General features: G+C 37.1%; 1 protein-coding gene across 9 annotated transcripts in view; it reads left to right on the top strand.

Annotated features, from left to right (window-relative positions):
• Positions 1 to 16536, top strand: part of LMO7 (LIM domain 7) — a 217723-nt gene that overhangs the window by 181214 nt on the left and 19973 nt on the right. For 7 of the 9 annotated variants that reach the window (XM_014544074.1, XM_014544078.1, XM_014544077.1 and 4 more), the window contains 7 exons: positions 8574 to 8688; positions 9706 to 9867; positions 10774 to 10961; positions 12101 to 12161; positions 13852 to 13908; positions 15798 to 15823; positions 16035 to 16139. In XM_014544074.1, the coding sequence (XP_014399560.1) occupies positions 8574 to 8688; positions 9706 to 9867; positions 10774 to 10961; positions 12101 to 12161; positions 13852 to 13908; positions 15798 to 15823; positions 16035 to 16139 (714 nt within the window). The remainder of the gene's footprint in view (positions 1 to 8573; positions 8689 to 9705; positions 9868 to 10773; positions 10962 to 12100; positions 12162 to 13851; positions 13909 to 15797; positions 15824 to 16034; positions 16140 to 16536) is intronic. The other 2 variants (XM_014544082.1, XM_014544081.1) reach the window with 1 other exon arrangement.

The raw sequence follows: 16536 nt of genomic DNA, 5'->3' as shown, positions 1-16536 counted from the left end.
CCTATTTGTTTTCCAAAGTACAACATGAAGTATACAACTTGGCCTATGTTATATTCATGAAGTGACTTCATGTGAAATAATTCGAAATAGCATATTTATTTGGTATATTGGATTTTTATTAGTTCTATAAAGTTTTACAGCTTTAAGCTTTTTCTTCTGATTATAAAGTACTATGTAGTTGCATAAATTTGGAAATGCAGGAAAGTAATTCCATCATTAATGGGTAACCTTTGTTAGCATTTAGGTATATTTCTTTCAGCGTTTCCCATGCATATTTACAAACCTATCTAAAAGAAATTTTTGCAGCTTGCTAAAATCATTACTTGTAAGTTACTTTTATAACTTTTTATTTTTATTTTGTTTTATTACTTTTAAAAATTTTATTTTTCAATTACAGTTTACATTTAATGAAATTTTGTACCAGTTTCAGGTGTTTAACTTCATTTTTAAAGAATTGGAAATATTAATTAGCATTGTAAGTTTCAGATGAGAACAATAGCCTATGTTATACTTGGGGAACATAAGGTACTAGTGGATGAATAATAGAAACAGCAGCCAGGTGTCTTTTGTTTTATGGACTTGCATGTAAGCCTTCCCCTTTCAAACAGCAAATCCAAACAAGCAGCCTGCTTAGTGTGTTGGCGCTAGGTGCACCCAACTCCCTCAGGGTGACAGTTGACTAGCTGCATCACAGATTAAGAAAAAGAGGCTAAGTGTGGTGAGTGGGTATGTTCCAGGTTAGTGCAGGTCAGAGGAACCTGAATTAACATGGCATGGTGTCAGGTTTTATCCTTAATGGGTTTAGGCTTCTTTGTCACCAAACTTGAAGTGATCTTCTCCCAAGCAAAATTAGGCTTCATTTAACAAGTGGGACCATTCGAATTCTTGAACATGGGTATGTGTCATATGGCCACTTGTCCATCACCACGATGCCTGGTGTGTCACTTCTGCGCTCTGAGGGAAGTAGCTTATGTAGCATCCCCCCACCCTTGTCACTGAAAAGGGACTTACTGCCTTGGGAAAAACACTGTGAAGGCCTAAAACAGTTGGTCATTAATATGCCAAGGCATATGGAACACTCCTCCAAACTCTTGGCCAAACTATAATTCCAGGAGTTCAGAGAATGGAAAAATAAAAGCATAGTCCATGGCTGAACTTGATGTCTTGGTAGTTTTATAATTGTTCTTCGGGCCTTCATTCTCGTTCTTTACTTGCACTTTTGCTAGTAATCTCCTTTTCTTTCTTCCTCCAGAATCTTCCTTGATGTTATACTTTTCTCTCCCTGCTTCAGTGGAAGTTCAGGCCCTGTTCCCTTTAATGCAGATGCTTTGTAAATAGTCACGTGTGTTTGTGCATTCCACAGAGGCTGGCATCGGAGGCACCTGTGTGGTGCCAGGTTGGACTAATCTCTCAGCTGCAAAGCCTCAGTGATCTGTGCAGTGAAGTTCAGGGCATTCAGGGGAGTATTGAGGTCCCTCATCACTGGTCTCAAACTCCTTTAGTAGTGCAGTTAGCAGCTGTTTATTGAGGGATTACCATGTGCCAACCCCAGGTGTCTCAGGGCATTATCTTAGTCCTCAGTGACCTTTGGATCACTGCTTTATAGTTGTGGAAATTGAGGCACGGAGTGAGCATAGTACTTGTCCAAGGCTGTGCAAGGTACTGAGTGGTGGCGTCAGGATTTGAACCCAGGCAGTCTGACTCAAGCTACCTACCTACACCACACTATGTTGTGGGAAAGAGAGAGGAAGTAGGTGATCTAACCAAATGAGACTGCTTGCTTTTCCTTGAACACATCAAATATTTGTTTTTATTGTCGCCCCATTTGAAATTGTTTATTTCACCCATTTCTGTCTTTTAAAGAAGTCCTCCTGTTCTTTTACAGCCCAGGAGGGTCATTTCCTTTGTGAATACAAATATCTTCTTCCCCAAGTCCGAATTGAATTTTCCACCCTTGAAAGCTTCATCTGCTGAATTCTTCCTTATTCCATGCGTTCACTGTGTCTCATCACTGGTATTCTTTATACCCTCCACAGCCTTTGCACAGAGTTGGAAGTGTTTACTGACTTGATTTGCATTTACGGCCCTGATTACTAGACGGAAGTATAAACTTGATCCAGCAGGTCACTTAGGTCCTTATAGGATCTTTAATGAGGGAATTTTAAGATTAATGGGTGTTTTAGGAACGTAAGCACTGTGATGTTGCATAGAACTATTTTAAGGAAATGAAGTCTGGGGCAGAGACTGGTTAGGAGCCTATCACAGAATTGTGGGTTTATGCCATAAAAAAGGAAAGGCATAACGAAGGGAAGAAATTAATATGACCTCATTTCCTGCCTCCAGGGGTTTCTTTCCCATCTCCTTTGCTGAGCTCTGGGGTTTTAGTCCTCTCTGTTCCTTTTCTCCCTATTTCTCTTTTTGTGTTGCTCCGTCGCCTGCTTCCCTTGCCAGTCCAGGCTGCTGGGACAATTCTGGGGGTCACCCCGAGCAAGGGGAGAGAGTCCTTCATCCTCTTCTAACCGCCCACAAATGTGGCTTTCATCCCGCCCCCCCCCCCAAATTGGCATTACCTACAGGTTTTCATTTTATTTTTTCCAGTCAGAGCTCTGAATTCTCAAATCCCATCCAAGCCCACATTTTGGAATCTGTTCCCCAGATTTTTTTTTAAAGCAGTACCCAGATGTAGGATGATAGGTATGGAAGGAAGGAAGCTTTTTACATGTCCATTTCCTGACCCCTGAGCCTATTAAATGCCCCTTTTAATAACACCCAGGGCTTCCCTTATCACAGCTTCATACCATGCATTTTATTTGCTTGTCACCTTCACTAGAGCTGACTTTGTGTGAAGGCAGGAAACAAGCTGGTCTTGCTCGCTATTAGCACAGTGCCTGGATCTGTATTTGCTGAATGCTGATTGAGTGCTGTTGGCTTCATAGCTATGTTTGTGAGTGTTAAATAGGATTTTCTCTAATTGCTTAACCAGCATATATGTAATGGATAACATTGTTTCCATGGGAAAAAGAAGGTAATTACTAGGCATCAACCACCTGCCTTGGCACCTTTTAAATGTTTCATTTGTTCCTCTCAATAACCTTGCAAAGTAGGTGGTATCACCCACATTATTACCAGTGAAATTCTTGAGATTTGAAAGTTATATTCATGCTCCAGGCCAGTTAAATGATCAGGCCACAATTATGATTTCCCTGACCTTAATGTTTATGAAATATGACAGGCTCAAATTTGAGAACTGCCTTAAGGAAAAACACCAAATGTTGACTTATTTTTACTTTGCCCTGTCTTTACAACTTTGGAGGCCACAGGGACGGAAATACCTTCTGGTTTATAAAGATAAAATAATTCTTAAGATTGTTTTGAGGAAGGTATATATGTATCAGAGCTGAATTATTTTTGAATTGTAGAGTTTAAAATCTACCCAGTAGACAGTAAGGAACTACACGCATTTAAATAAGGTGCAATATAATAATTGCCATGTTCTTTACTCAAGTTCTGGCAGCTGTGTGGAAGATGGGGAAAGTAAACTGGAGGCCTATTGGGAGGTGACCACAGTAGTGTAGCGGGGACACCAAACTAAGACGATAACCTGAAGGAAGATGGAAGGATGGGGTGGCTCCAGGTGGAATTATGGATTGTGGACTTGACAACACTATTAAATGCATGTGTGTGTGATGGATACTGCAGGTGAGGATCATTGTGTGGAGTTGGGATGGGGGGCAGTTAGGAGAAGAAAAGAGGAAGAGCCCCAGAAAGAACCTGGTGTTTCTAACATAGGCATCTGGTTGAATAGTGATGTAATTAACCAATATATAAAAAGCAAGAGGTGGAAGAGCAGGTGAGGGGAGGAGGATAATGAATGTAGTTTTGGATATGTTGGGCTTAGTTAGTAGCTGAAGATATAGCAATGAAGGAGGTTACTCAGGAAAGCCTGTAGTCACAAAGATGGGGGACTATGGAGGGAACAACAAAATGAAAATGGAAAGAAGAAGAACATACTAATGAAACTGATGTGTCCAGAGAGATGGAGGAGAAAGGCAAGAGAAAGTGAAAGAATAGATGACTTGGAAGACTATTTCCTAGAAACAAGAATAGTTGGTGGTGTCCAGCAGTGTGGCTCAGAGGTTGAGCATCGAACCATGAACCAGGAGTCAGGGTTTGATTCCCAGTCAGGGCACATGCTCAGGTTGTGGGCTTGATCCCCAGTGTGGTGCGTGTAGGAAGATGGAGGAGAAAGGCAAGAGAAAGTGAAAGAATAGATGACTTGGAAGACTATTTCCTAGAAACAAGAATAGTTGTTGGTGTCCAGCAGTGTGGCTCAGAGGTTGAGCATCGAACCATGAACCAGGAGTCAGGGTTTGATTCCCAGTCAGGGCACATGCTCAGGTTGTGGGCTTGATCCCCAATGTGGGGCGTGTAGGGGATAAGCTTGGAAAGGGTTGAGTAAGTGGCAGAGCTGGAAACGCCCTGAGTCTTTGGAATGGGGAAGTGGAGGAAGGAGGTATACAGTCTCTTTGGTGAAGGAGGTTAGTCCAGTGCCGGATCAGAGCCATGATTTGAAGGCTCACCTTAGACCAGCGGTTCTCAACCTATGGGTCGAGACCCCTTTGGCGGTCGAACGACCCTTCCACAGGGGTCGCCTAAGACCATCCTGCATATCAGATATTTACATTATGATTCATAACAGTAGCAAAATTACAGTTATGAAGTAGCAACGAAAATAATTTTATGGTTGGGGGTCACAACATGAGGAACTGTATTTAAAGGGCCAGAAGGTTGAGAACCACTGCCTTAGACCCTGGGAAAAAAAGACACTCAAATGCCATGTGTACAGAAACCCACGATTATTTATGTCCTCTGGCATTTCTCACTTTATAGCATGTCAGCATTTTGGAAAACCCTAACTTAACTCTGGTGCCGTGTCACATATAGAAATTTTTTGATATTTGCAACCATAGTAAAACAAAGACTTATATTTTTGATATTTATTTTATATATTTAAATGCCATTTAACAAAGAAAAATCAACCAAAAAAGAGTTCGCGTGTCACCTCTGACACGCGTGTCATCGGTTTGCCATCACTGCCTTAAGTAAACATTTATCTAATTGGAAAAGTTGAGGAGAATAACTCTTGTTATTTTGTAAGATTGACCTTGTTTTTCATTAATTCTCATCTGTGGTGATATATGAGAATCTTAGTTCACTAGATCATAAAAATAAATTTTATTATTACTACTCCAGATCATCATGTTTTTGTTTTAAAATCACAGTTTTCAGTATATATTTCTGTTTAAATGATACCTGATTTGAAGGAAATTATTTTCATTTTTAAGTGCTGATATGTTAATAACTATATTTTACCGTTCTTGGCATAGAGTACTTAAACTACTTGGGATAGTAGTTTGTCAGCCATCAAGAATCTAGATTTCCCCCCATAATTTATATTCATGGTTCCATCCAGTTCAAAAGGTAATTCTCCATTATCTTCTGAAGCATGGATCCTTTGTAGAATACTCATGTGACATGCATCATGCAGAGAAAAACATGGAAGTAAAAATTCTAAGTGAAATCATTGCTGAATAGTTTATGCTTGACTATAATTATAGCTTTACTGCCCTGTAAGAAGTCTCAGGGATAACCTAATTTAATAACCTTGAACTCCACAGAGATGCTTGAGGGATTGCCATGAGGAAGCCATGCAGGTGGGGCTCTGGGGCCCCTAATCTGAAACTATAAGCACAGACTTTAATCCTTTCTATATATTGCTTTTGGAGGGACATGCTATGCATCAGGATTTCACTTGAAAATAGGGTTTTAAAAAACAAAAACTTGAAAATCAATGTATTTGTGAGAGAGAAGGCTCTGTCAGGCGCAGTGACATGCCTGAGGTCACCTGGTTATTGACAGAATGGACTGTAATTATCCAGGTGGTTCGTTCTTCTTCTTTGCCCGTGTACAGTCCCAAGGATCCACACACAACAGTCTGCCAGGCTGTAGCCACAGTGGGGCTGTCCTCTGTTAACTTCCGGGGAGGTGGTTATCTGCCCTTTTGTTGAATATGTTCAAGTAGAGATTTATTTCCAAGGTAAGAGCAGCCCTTTGTGAGATAATTCTTCTGGACTAATATAATTGGGAGACTTCCGTCTATGGCTTAAACTTGTTCGCTTTTATCCTGTATTTGCCAGAAAATGATAATATTCACTTGCTGTCTCCCACAAAGTGTTCTTTATGTAGTTTGAGACTATTTATTAAGTCTCCATCCTGTCTTTTATTCTTCATGATAAAAACCTCAGCTAGTGCCTTGAATATCTAACCTATCATTTGCCTCTCTGCCCTTATATAGCAATAGATTCTGCATTTTAATTGGGTTTAAGTTGGAATTTGGGAGGGTAAGAGTGGTGAAGATGACCAATTATTTTTATTGAGTCATCTCTAAATGTATGGTGGTTTTAGTTAAGGAGTAGAACTAACCAGTAATTTTGTCTATTCATAGCAGAGTTTTATTCTGGGGATTGGTGTTTAGGCTGATTATTAATGAGCATTCTCACTAGCTGCATCTGAGTTCCCATATTTAAACTGCTTTACAAGCTTTCTGATGAAATCTTTTTATGTTATTGGTTACAAACTTTTTCTTAAAAAATTCCATACCCACTGTTGAAGAGTCAGTAATTATTTCTCAAGAGCAAGAGCCATGCCTAATCCATCTGTATTTCCCAGCGTGCTAAGCACTGTGTCATTTACAGAATAAGTTGTACAATTAATGAATGTTGAGCAAATGAATAAGCGAGCATTGTTATAGCACCTAACTTTTGTGCCCATATTACATAATATGCTCTCAATCCTTTATTTACTGTCTTCCTTCTAATTCTTAAATAATGAGAAATTTTTTTCTCAGAATATTGTCACTTGGATTTTAAACCTGTTTTAGAGGTTAAAAAAATTAAACATAAGGCTTTAGGAATTGCTCAGTAGGGCCTAAGTTTCAGTTTAACTGCCAAATTATAATGGAGAAGTTGTAGGTATTTTTCTGAAAAATACAGTGGCTTTAAGAATATATATATATCTTAAACTCTTAAGCATAAGTTCTTTATGATTATGAATCAAAGAACTAAAAACACTAGTCTGGAAAACTCATTATGCTAAACTTCATATCTGCTGTGTACCCAAAACAAAGCATGCAAATGATGAAGCATAGTTAAATTTCCACAGGCATAGGATACTGTAAAACTTAAAATGTTTGTTTTAGAAGATGGCTTTAAGAAAGTCTGTGCAACTTGGAATTTATTGCTGTGTAGTATAATGATGGACACAGAAATAAAATTCTACCTATTGTCCAGGTGGCTGTTGAGCTAATGTCACTTCAAGGAAGTTGTGGCCTACAGCTCAGGGTGTCCCAGTAGGGGGTGTTTTGACATCTTACTGCTGGTTCCTCAAAGATCACATAGTTCAGCATCTTGCAGCTGTCTAGCAGCTCTGTCTTCATGTGGCAGTGGGGCAAGCAGAAATGCCTCACCAAATTTCAAATGCTATTTAGGGGTGGTACCTGTCCTAGATAAGCATGCTACTGGTCGCTGAATTATGTGTCTGTGAACCCCTTGAAATGATTTAGCTCAGTTTAATGTTGGAAGTGTTGTTTTTTTTTTAAGCATAGTGACATTTTCAAAATAAATTATTTAAATCTTTTTTTGCATTTTTAAAACTGACATTTTATTGAATTTGACATATAACACTGTAAATTTAATGTGTACAACATGTTAATTTGATACATTTATATCTGTATAAATGTAGTGTTAATTAGCACCTCTATCACATTACATAATTACTTTTTCTCTTTAGAGGTTAGAATCATTAAGTTCTATTCTCTAACAAGTGTGATGATTTTAATACAATATGTTGTCTATGTTCACTTTACTGTGCATTATATCTCTAGGGCTTATTAACTACTTTGTGCAAGTGTGTACCCTTAACATCTGTCCTATCTCCCCAACTCCATCCCCTGATAAACACCATTTTCTATTTTTATAAGCTGGGCTTTTTTACATTTCACACATACATGGTATCATACAGTACTTGTCTTTCTCTGCATGACTTTTCTCACTTAGCACCATACACTCAGGTTCATCCATGTTGTTGCAAATGGCAGAATGTTCCTTTTCTCAGGACTTAAGAATATTCCATTACACACACACACACACACACACACACACATTTTCTCACTCAACTGCATTCCTGGGTATAAACAAATAGTCTTTACATTAGACCCAATTATATGGTGAGCAAAAGCATAAAAGCTTTATCAATGGCCAACTGATTTTTTATATCAATGTGAAGAAAAACATCTGTTGATATAAATTTCCCCTAATTTAGAAGAAAAATAATAAACTTGGTAATATTTATATAAATGAAGGTTTTTCCAAACCCAGGAAAAAGAATGAAGCTCCCAGTTGATCATGAAATAATTGAAGTGTCCCTTGCCTGCAGCCTCCCTTCTTTCATGGATAGACTTTCCTCCACGTGGGTGCCAGGGACACCTGATCACACCGTTTCATGTTTGTTTTCAGGATCAGTTCAGCGATATGAGAATCAGCATAAACCAGACGCCTGGGAACGGCCTTGACTTTGGGTTTGCAGTAAAATGGGATATTTCCGGGATCTTCATAGCATCAGTGGAAGCAGGTAATTTATAGATTTTGCTCTACTGAAATTTCTTCTCCTTTGAAACCCTATGCTGTTCCCCCCACCCCCAGACATTGGTTTATTTGATACAGGAGAGCACACATGTGGAAAATGCAGCAGTAAAGCGAGAAGATACATCCTCTTCCCTGAGACTGATAGTTGAGTTACAAACTACATGTTGTTTGTTCTCCTTGCCTAACTAATTGTAGTTTTGAAGAGTCTTATTTTTGTGACTTTTACAGAATTTATTTGTTAAAATGTTAGGCTTAATATTTGAAAATGCTAATAGAACCCAATCATCTGTGTATGTGGTAGATCTCTCTGTGCTGTATAATTAAATGGTGTTTTCTGAGCGTCCTAATACAACTAGGGCCTATGGAGACCTCAGGATGCTCTGGGACTTTTACAAAAGGATTGCCCCACCCCCACCCAGGACTATGCCAAGTCAAGCCCTGAACTCTTACCACGGGGCCTAAAATTAAAAAGGAAACTATGGTATTTAAGAGGAGTTCCTCATTTGCATATTTTAACTACATAAAATTGCATGCTAAATTGCTTTTTCTTTGAAATTTTAAGACTTCTCCAATGAGATAATGGTAAGTAGTAATTTTAATCAGCTTTAAGTGGCCCTCTTTTCTTCTGTTTCAAAATACATTTGGATTTGGAAGTTCAACTAAAATGCAGTTTATTACACATTTAAAATTTTAAAATAATTAAACATTTTCTCTTTTCTTAGGAGGTTAATAAAAAATTTTTTTGAACAGATGAACTTACCATTTGTTCTTTAAATGTTAATGAAGATGACATATACTATACAATAAAATATGCCTCTGGTGCTTTGTGTATTGTTGATACTCAAATGTTTGATAACTAAGAAATTTTGTGACTCCTTTTCACCTAAAAAATTATGAGAAATGGTTAGTTGAGGTTAAAAAGTCATTTATTCTTTAATTTAAATAATCAATGACTGTAGGACCTGTTTATTTTTAAATTGGTTGTTTATTTTGCTCTATTTAGGTAGCCCAGCAGAATTTTCTCAGCTACAGGTAGATGATGAAATTATTGCCATCAACAATACCAAGTTTTCATATAAGGACACAAAAGAGTGGGAAGAAGCCATGGCTAATGCTCAAGAAACTGGAAACCTAGTAATGGATATTAGGCGGTATGGAAAGTCTGGTGAGTTGGTTTATCATTGTGTCTGGCTTTTTAAATTGGGAACTGGTCTTTGGCAAGTGGTTATAACACCTTGCTTCAATAACAATTTTTTCTTTTAATTTTTTGAATTTTTTGCTTAAAGATATTTTTTTGGTTATGTCAAGACAAATCATGAGTAATACTTCCTTGAATAGTCTGTCTGAAAACTTTTCACTAGCAAATTTACTGAATTCTACATTATTTAGTGACTGACTTATATGCTTGGCTGACTTTGAATGCCTATATCAACTGAAGATTATTGTTTTTTAAAAATTTGTTCTAATATCTCTCTCATGTTTTTTGAAGGCTATTGTAATTGTATCTACATTGGGGAGTCATGTAATAATGTTGAGTATTAAGAATTAGACTACGACTCGACTTTCTCTACAGCACCAAAACTGTAACCGGTGTAAGAGAGAACATGGTAGGCCATATTCCTGTTGTTCATTCTCAGGAAACCTTCAAAATACATTCCATTATTACATTTCTTAGTTATAGAAGTGAAATGGGGATGGCCTTTCATTCTCAAGAAACTTTCAAAATACACTTCATTATTGTGTTTCTTAGTTACAGAAGTTAGATGGGAATGGACATTCAACCACCACAGACCTACCAACTTTTGATATAAAAAAACTAATTTCCAGTCCTGGTTTACAGAAAGATTCAGCAAATTTGCTAGTCTTTTCATTATTAACATGATCTAACCCTTGTGTTTTCGGAAGGTGGTCTCTTGGTAAAAATCCTTAAACTTTTCATTTCTTTCACACACTGCCTGATTTGTTTGTCTATCTTGTGTATGTGCATATTGTATGTGTGCATTCAGTAACTTTGTTCTTTCCACTTCAACATTTATGTGTACTCATTTCTTGATCTTCACGTGCCAATCAGATTGGGGCAAAGACCAGCCTTCCCTGCCATTTATACGGCATAAAACCCTCAATCTCACCAGTATGGCTACCAAAATTATAGGTTCACCTGAAACAAAGTGGATTGATGCAACTTCTGGAATTTACAACTCAGACAGATCTTCAAATCTATCAATAATGACTGATTTCTCAGAAAGCCTTCAGAATTCTGTAAGTATTTTGAGGAGGAATATTTGTTTAGAGCAAAGCAACTGTAGGAAATGTATGTTGGGGGAGAAGAATTTATTTTGTCTGGACAATTTTGATGCTACTTTAAAAACCACATAATTAAATAAGATCATTTATAGTAATGAGAGTAAAATGTATTTTTAAACATCATGAGCATTACTCATTAATAATTAGAGTAATAATGAGTTATATAATGGTAAAATCAAAAGATCCCATACTGGTGTTTTGCAGGTGTTTCTTACCAATCTTTCATCATTATACCCATTTCTCAGATCTTTGTGAATGTGAAGTATTAATTATGTAAAATTATATACTATGGCTTTTCTATGCTTTCTTTGGTCTTTACTGGTAAAATAAGTATAGTAATTGTGTGCAATTTAAAACCCCATGAAGCATTTTTAATCTTGAGTAGGTGAATTTGGTGGGTAGACTTACATATGTGGTTAAAAGATACCCTGTTACATTAATTGATTAAAATAATTATAATGTAGAAAGTTTTCTAAGTATCAGAGGAATACTTAGATTTAAACTTTCAAATAAATGTTTATATTGACTCCCTAGATATATTGTTGTTATCCTATGATACCCTCTTTTATCTATTAAGGAGGTCCTGCTACATCGTGTAAGACAAGTATAAATGTTAGAAAATCCTATATAACTATGTTACTTAATCATAAATACAAGCCGGATGGACTAATCATTATTTGTTTCTTAGAAAATTAATGACTGATTGAACTTAAAGCCATCCATGCTTGCAGCTGGTCATTAATCCTTCCACAAATTTTAAAGAGTAAAAAAAAAGTATCTATTACAGTGGGGCCTTGACTTAGGAGTGTCCCGACTAACGAGTTTTTTGAGATACTAGCTGTCTCTCGGCCGATTTTTTGCATTGAGTTGATAGAGTAATTTGAGTTAACGAGCTCCTGAATGAGCTCCTTAACGAGCTCGGTCTCGGAACGAATTCAAGGCCCCACTGTATATGTAAAAGGCTGTAAAGAATACATTAATATCCTCAACAATTCATTTGACTAAAAGATATTTGCATTAACAGGAAATGCATTATTTAAGCCCAAAGTCCAATTGGAGAGAATGTTGTTAACTGGCATTTGTATTCTTTCCAGAATACCGAGTCCAAGGAAATCAATGGGATTCGTGATGAAAGCAGTACTTTTGAATTAAAAGGTAAACATCACCATCATAACTTACATTTATAGTGTAAGAAAAGTCATAGCACCGTAGTTCTGTTAATATAAACATTAATACCTGTGAGTGAAAGAAAAACTGATCCACTGCAAGTTGAAACTAAAAGGTTAGCACCCAGATCGGATTGCAGCCATGTGGAAGGGCTCTCTCTGGGCTCCCGTGTAGAATGGTGCAGGCGCTGCAAACAAAGCTTTGGCAGCATGTCCAGGAGCTTTGAGTGCCTGTGTGCCTGAGCCAATGAAGAAAGACTGGTTTTGCCCAGGCCATCAGCCTTCTTGCTATGGGATGCTGCCAAAGGGAATCTTGGTTAAATACAAAACGATGAATGAGGTTTCCTTCCTCCCTTTAGTGTTGTGAAAGGGACAAGCTTGGAGGCGGCTAGTATTAATAGGGAAATGCCAAGGGCATTAACAGTTGTTAGCAAAAGTACCCATTTGTAATAAAAAAGCAGGCATAGTATCGAGGATAATTTTGCTTTATGGAGTTATCATTCTCTTCCTCCTTCTGTTGGCCTATAAATAATTTAGCTACCACATGTTTCCATAGGCATACAGAAGAAATAGGCCAGGAAAGCGACCCACAGAAGATGCAATTTCTTTTAACATGAAACTAGACTGCCAGGAATCGGACTGGGTTTTCTTAGCAGGCTGGTGGCTTTGAATCTGCATTTGCCAGTTCATAGTCCAAAGTCAAAGCCAAACTAAGTTTATCAATTTCCCTCTCTTTATTGATTATTTATCTTGGTACTTAGTTTCTGACCATCAGAAGTGACTATGTTTTGTTTGATATTGCATTCTTTATCAAAGGAGTTTTTAAAGCATGGCTTATTTTTCTTCATGATCTTAAATATAAGACATCCGGGTCCTGTTCTGCCAGTGACTCAGGCAAAGCAAACTGATAAGACACTTACCTCCTTAGTGACTGTGGCACTACACAGGTCTGTCATTTCAGTTTTTTCATTAGATGAGTAAACAACAATGAGTATCCAGTAATAATTGCATTTATATTTTATGAATATATTGAAGTATGATAATCATTTGCCATAATCTCACGAGAGACCCATAGGAGAAGTCAGAATTTTTTCTTTTTCTTTCTTATTTGACAGGACTCCATTTGTTTTACTTAAAGTTGGTGGCTGAAAGATCTTGAAAATGAGTGCAAAGTATTCTAGTTAGAAGAATGATGTAGGTTTAGCACTTGCTTTTATTTTCTCTTTCTCTGGTTATTATTTATTTTCTTGTCCTCTTCCCCATTATTCTTTAGTTTCTATTTTACTCACCTGTATTGTGAAAACTCTTAGTTACAAACAATTTTCCTTGTACTAGAAGAGATTTTTTACTGACCTAAGCAAAAATATTTAATTTCCACTTTCCTAAAGCTGTTTTGACTTTTGTGAAATTAGACTGCTTATCTGCTAAAATTTATTAATCAAAATATTAGTTCCTTTTACTAATTTGAATATAGCATAGACTACTAAAAATATGTGTGTCTCTGTGCATTGAAATAATACATATCTTCTGTGGCTATCAGTTTTGTCATTTTTATTATTAAAAAATAATATTGCTATAGATGAGAAATATATATAGCAAGTATCATTTAGTTTTCCAGTGGTGAGAAATTAAAATGAATGACATCTTATTGATTTTTTTTTTTTGTATTTTTCAACTAGCATCTGAACCTATTTCTTTGAAAAACTTAAAAAGGCGATCACAATTTTTTGAACAAGGTAAACCACCAAGCTAACAATTCATGCATTTTCATGGAATTGTTCCCACCCTCCACCTTTCCTGATGGTCTGTGGTGCTCGGCACTGAGCCTCTTCGGTTTGGCTGTCATCGTGACCAACGACATAACCCATTTCCATTCTTTCCCTAGGGTCATCAGGCTTTTCTTACAGCTCATGGGTCTACCTCTGTGGTAATGGGTCTTTGCGTGTCCTTTGCACCTCTGAAGTTTCTTTTTTCTTTTTTAATTAAAAAATTGAGATGCTATTAAACACACACTTTTTCCCCCCACTGGGTGACAGTAAGAAATGAGGCATTTCATTTAAGCCTTACTACTTCCTACAAATTGCATAATCTTAGATTACACCAACATATCATTGGCTAACTTTCTAAAGACCTCTGCTTTTTTGGTTCTGGAAAATGTTCCCAATAAAAAAGCAGAGTTGTTTATTATTATTGGGATGGCGGCTTTGGAGTATTGATAGTACTGCTCTGTTGACTTAGAAGTAAATTAAAAGTAAATAAATTTTGGTGACATTTGTGAACAAGTGAATTTTGAGGTTCTCTGTGTTGGTGTAGTTGGGCAATGCTCCCTTACGATGTGCTATGCATGTGGCATCTTCTTCCCTCTCACGTTTGCCTGATGCTCTGTCTCATGAATGCAGTTTGAGCTCTGTGTTTCACTGTCAAGAACTTAAAAGTAATATCCAAACATTTGAGATGCAATGGCACGGTCAGTGGGGAGTATGTGCTGTTGGTGTCTAAAATGTTATGGTTTCTTACTTTTAAGATTATCAAAGATTTACAAACTTGCCTTGTAACACGATGTTTACTGGACTTTTATATTTTGTCAATCTCCTAGTAGTCTTCCTTTGTTGAATTACAGTCTCTTGACCACACATAGAAATAGTTCACCAGCTATGCATGTGCAAGGTTTACTTGTGTCAGTATTCTTAGTGGTTTCGATATATTTTTGTTAAACTTCTGTTTTTCCCTGGTAATTTAATTGATGCAGTATGATACTTCTAGCTCAGATTGACTAAAATAAAGCAAATCCTTTTCTTCTTTATCCTAATTTTTACTCACTTTTCTTCAGCAGGCTATTTTAGGGAAGAATATTTTCCTAAGTCTCAAAACAGTTTTCTTAAAAATATAATTGTGTAAGTGAATAATTTATTTGACAGCTGAGGTTTCAGGAAAATTTAAAGGTACTATATGATACATATTTTATGAAATTTGCTTACTTGTTTGTATTCGTTGTACTACAGACAGACACACACTTATGTAGACCCCCCCCTAAGACTAAATAGAATAACACTGTGAAAAAGTAAAAGAATAACACTATACCATATGAAGTTTGAATATTTATGTTTCAAATAATAGTAGAGGAAAAGGAAAGGTTTCTTGAACATGTTTGATGTGATGGCTTATTTAAGAAAAGTAGCTTAGAGTTCTCACATTGTAATTGAATAGTGCAAGTAAAAATTAGATTTGGTAGATATTGTAACATTTGAAATTCTTTTTTTTAAGTAGGCCAAACTATGAGATAGTATCCCAGTCTATTAATAAACAAACCCTCTAACTTATTCATAAATACACCATTGATCCAGCGCTTGTACCTAGAACTTGGTTGTACTCTTAGCACCCATAGTTGACCCTTTCTTCTTTCCTTTTTCTTTTAAACTGACTTTGAATTTGGAAGATGGATAACAAACAGATGGAATTTAAGAGGAAAAGAAGGATTTACTCCTGTTGTTTAAAAAAAATGATGTCACTTAGTATACTGGCATAGAAACAGCTAGTGACATAACTCTCTGAAAGGAATTATTTCATAGAAATGAAAAGTCTTATACTGTGTTTTTTTCTTCCTTACCCACATGCTGCCATACAGGAAGCTCTGATTCTGTGGTTCCTGATGTAAGTAGCATTCACTTGTTTTTGGAATAAATAAGGTGACCCAGTCTCTTTAAGTTGAAACGACCTATTTTGAAATATAAAGCCAACTGTCCTTTAGTATAGCTTAGACACAGGGTGATATGAATAACTTATGTAGGCAGATATGCTTCCATAGGTGACTTAATGATGTAACATGTTCTTTGTTTGCACCTCTTCTCTCATAACGGGTTAGCTTCCAGTTCCAACTATCAGTGCCCCGAGTCGCTGGGCGTGGGATCAAGAGGAGGAGCGAAAGCGGCAGGAGAGGTGGCAGAAGGAGCAGGACCGCCTGCTGCAGGTAGAGCAGAATAACATGGAGCAACAGGAAGTAGGCCTGTTGTTACTGTAAATGCCACTAGTACTGAGAAGCAAATTAAAAAAGAAATTCTCCTGGCCCATGTGGCTCAGTATCGACCTATGAATCAGGAGGTCATTTGATTCCTGGTCAGGGCATATGCCAGGGTTGTGGGCTAGATTCCCAGCGGGGGGTGTGCAGGAGGCAACCAGTCAATGATTCTCTCTCATTATTGATGTTTCTCTCCCCATCTACCTTCCTCTCTGGGGGGGAAAAATATATATATATATATATCTACACTAATAAAAGAGAAACATGGTAATTAGCGTATGACCGCTACCCTTCCCATTGGCTAATCAGCATATCCTTATGCAAATTAACTGTCAGCCAAGATGGCGGC

The sequence above is a fragment of the Myotis brandtii genome, unplaced genomic scaffold, assembly GCF_000412655.1.
Source record: "Myotis brandtii unplaced genomic scaffold, ASM41265v1 scaffold350, whole genome shotgun sequence".
In the NCBI taxonomy this organism is placed as follows: domain Eukaryota; kingdom Metazoa; phylum Chordata; class Mammalia; order Chiroptera; family Vespertilionidae; genus Myotis; species Myotis brandtii.
The sequence above is the reverse complement of the archived record's forward strand: the minus strand, read 5'-3'. Positions and strand labels throughout refer to the sequence as shown.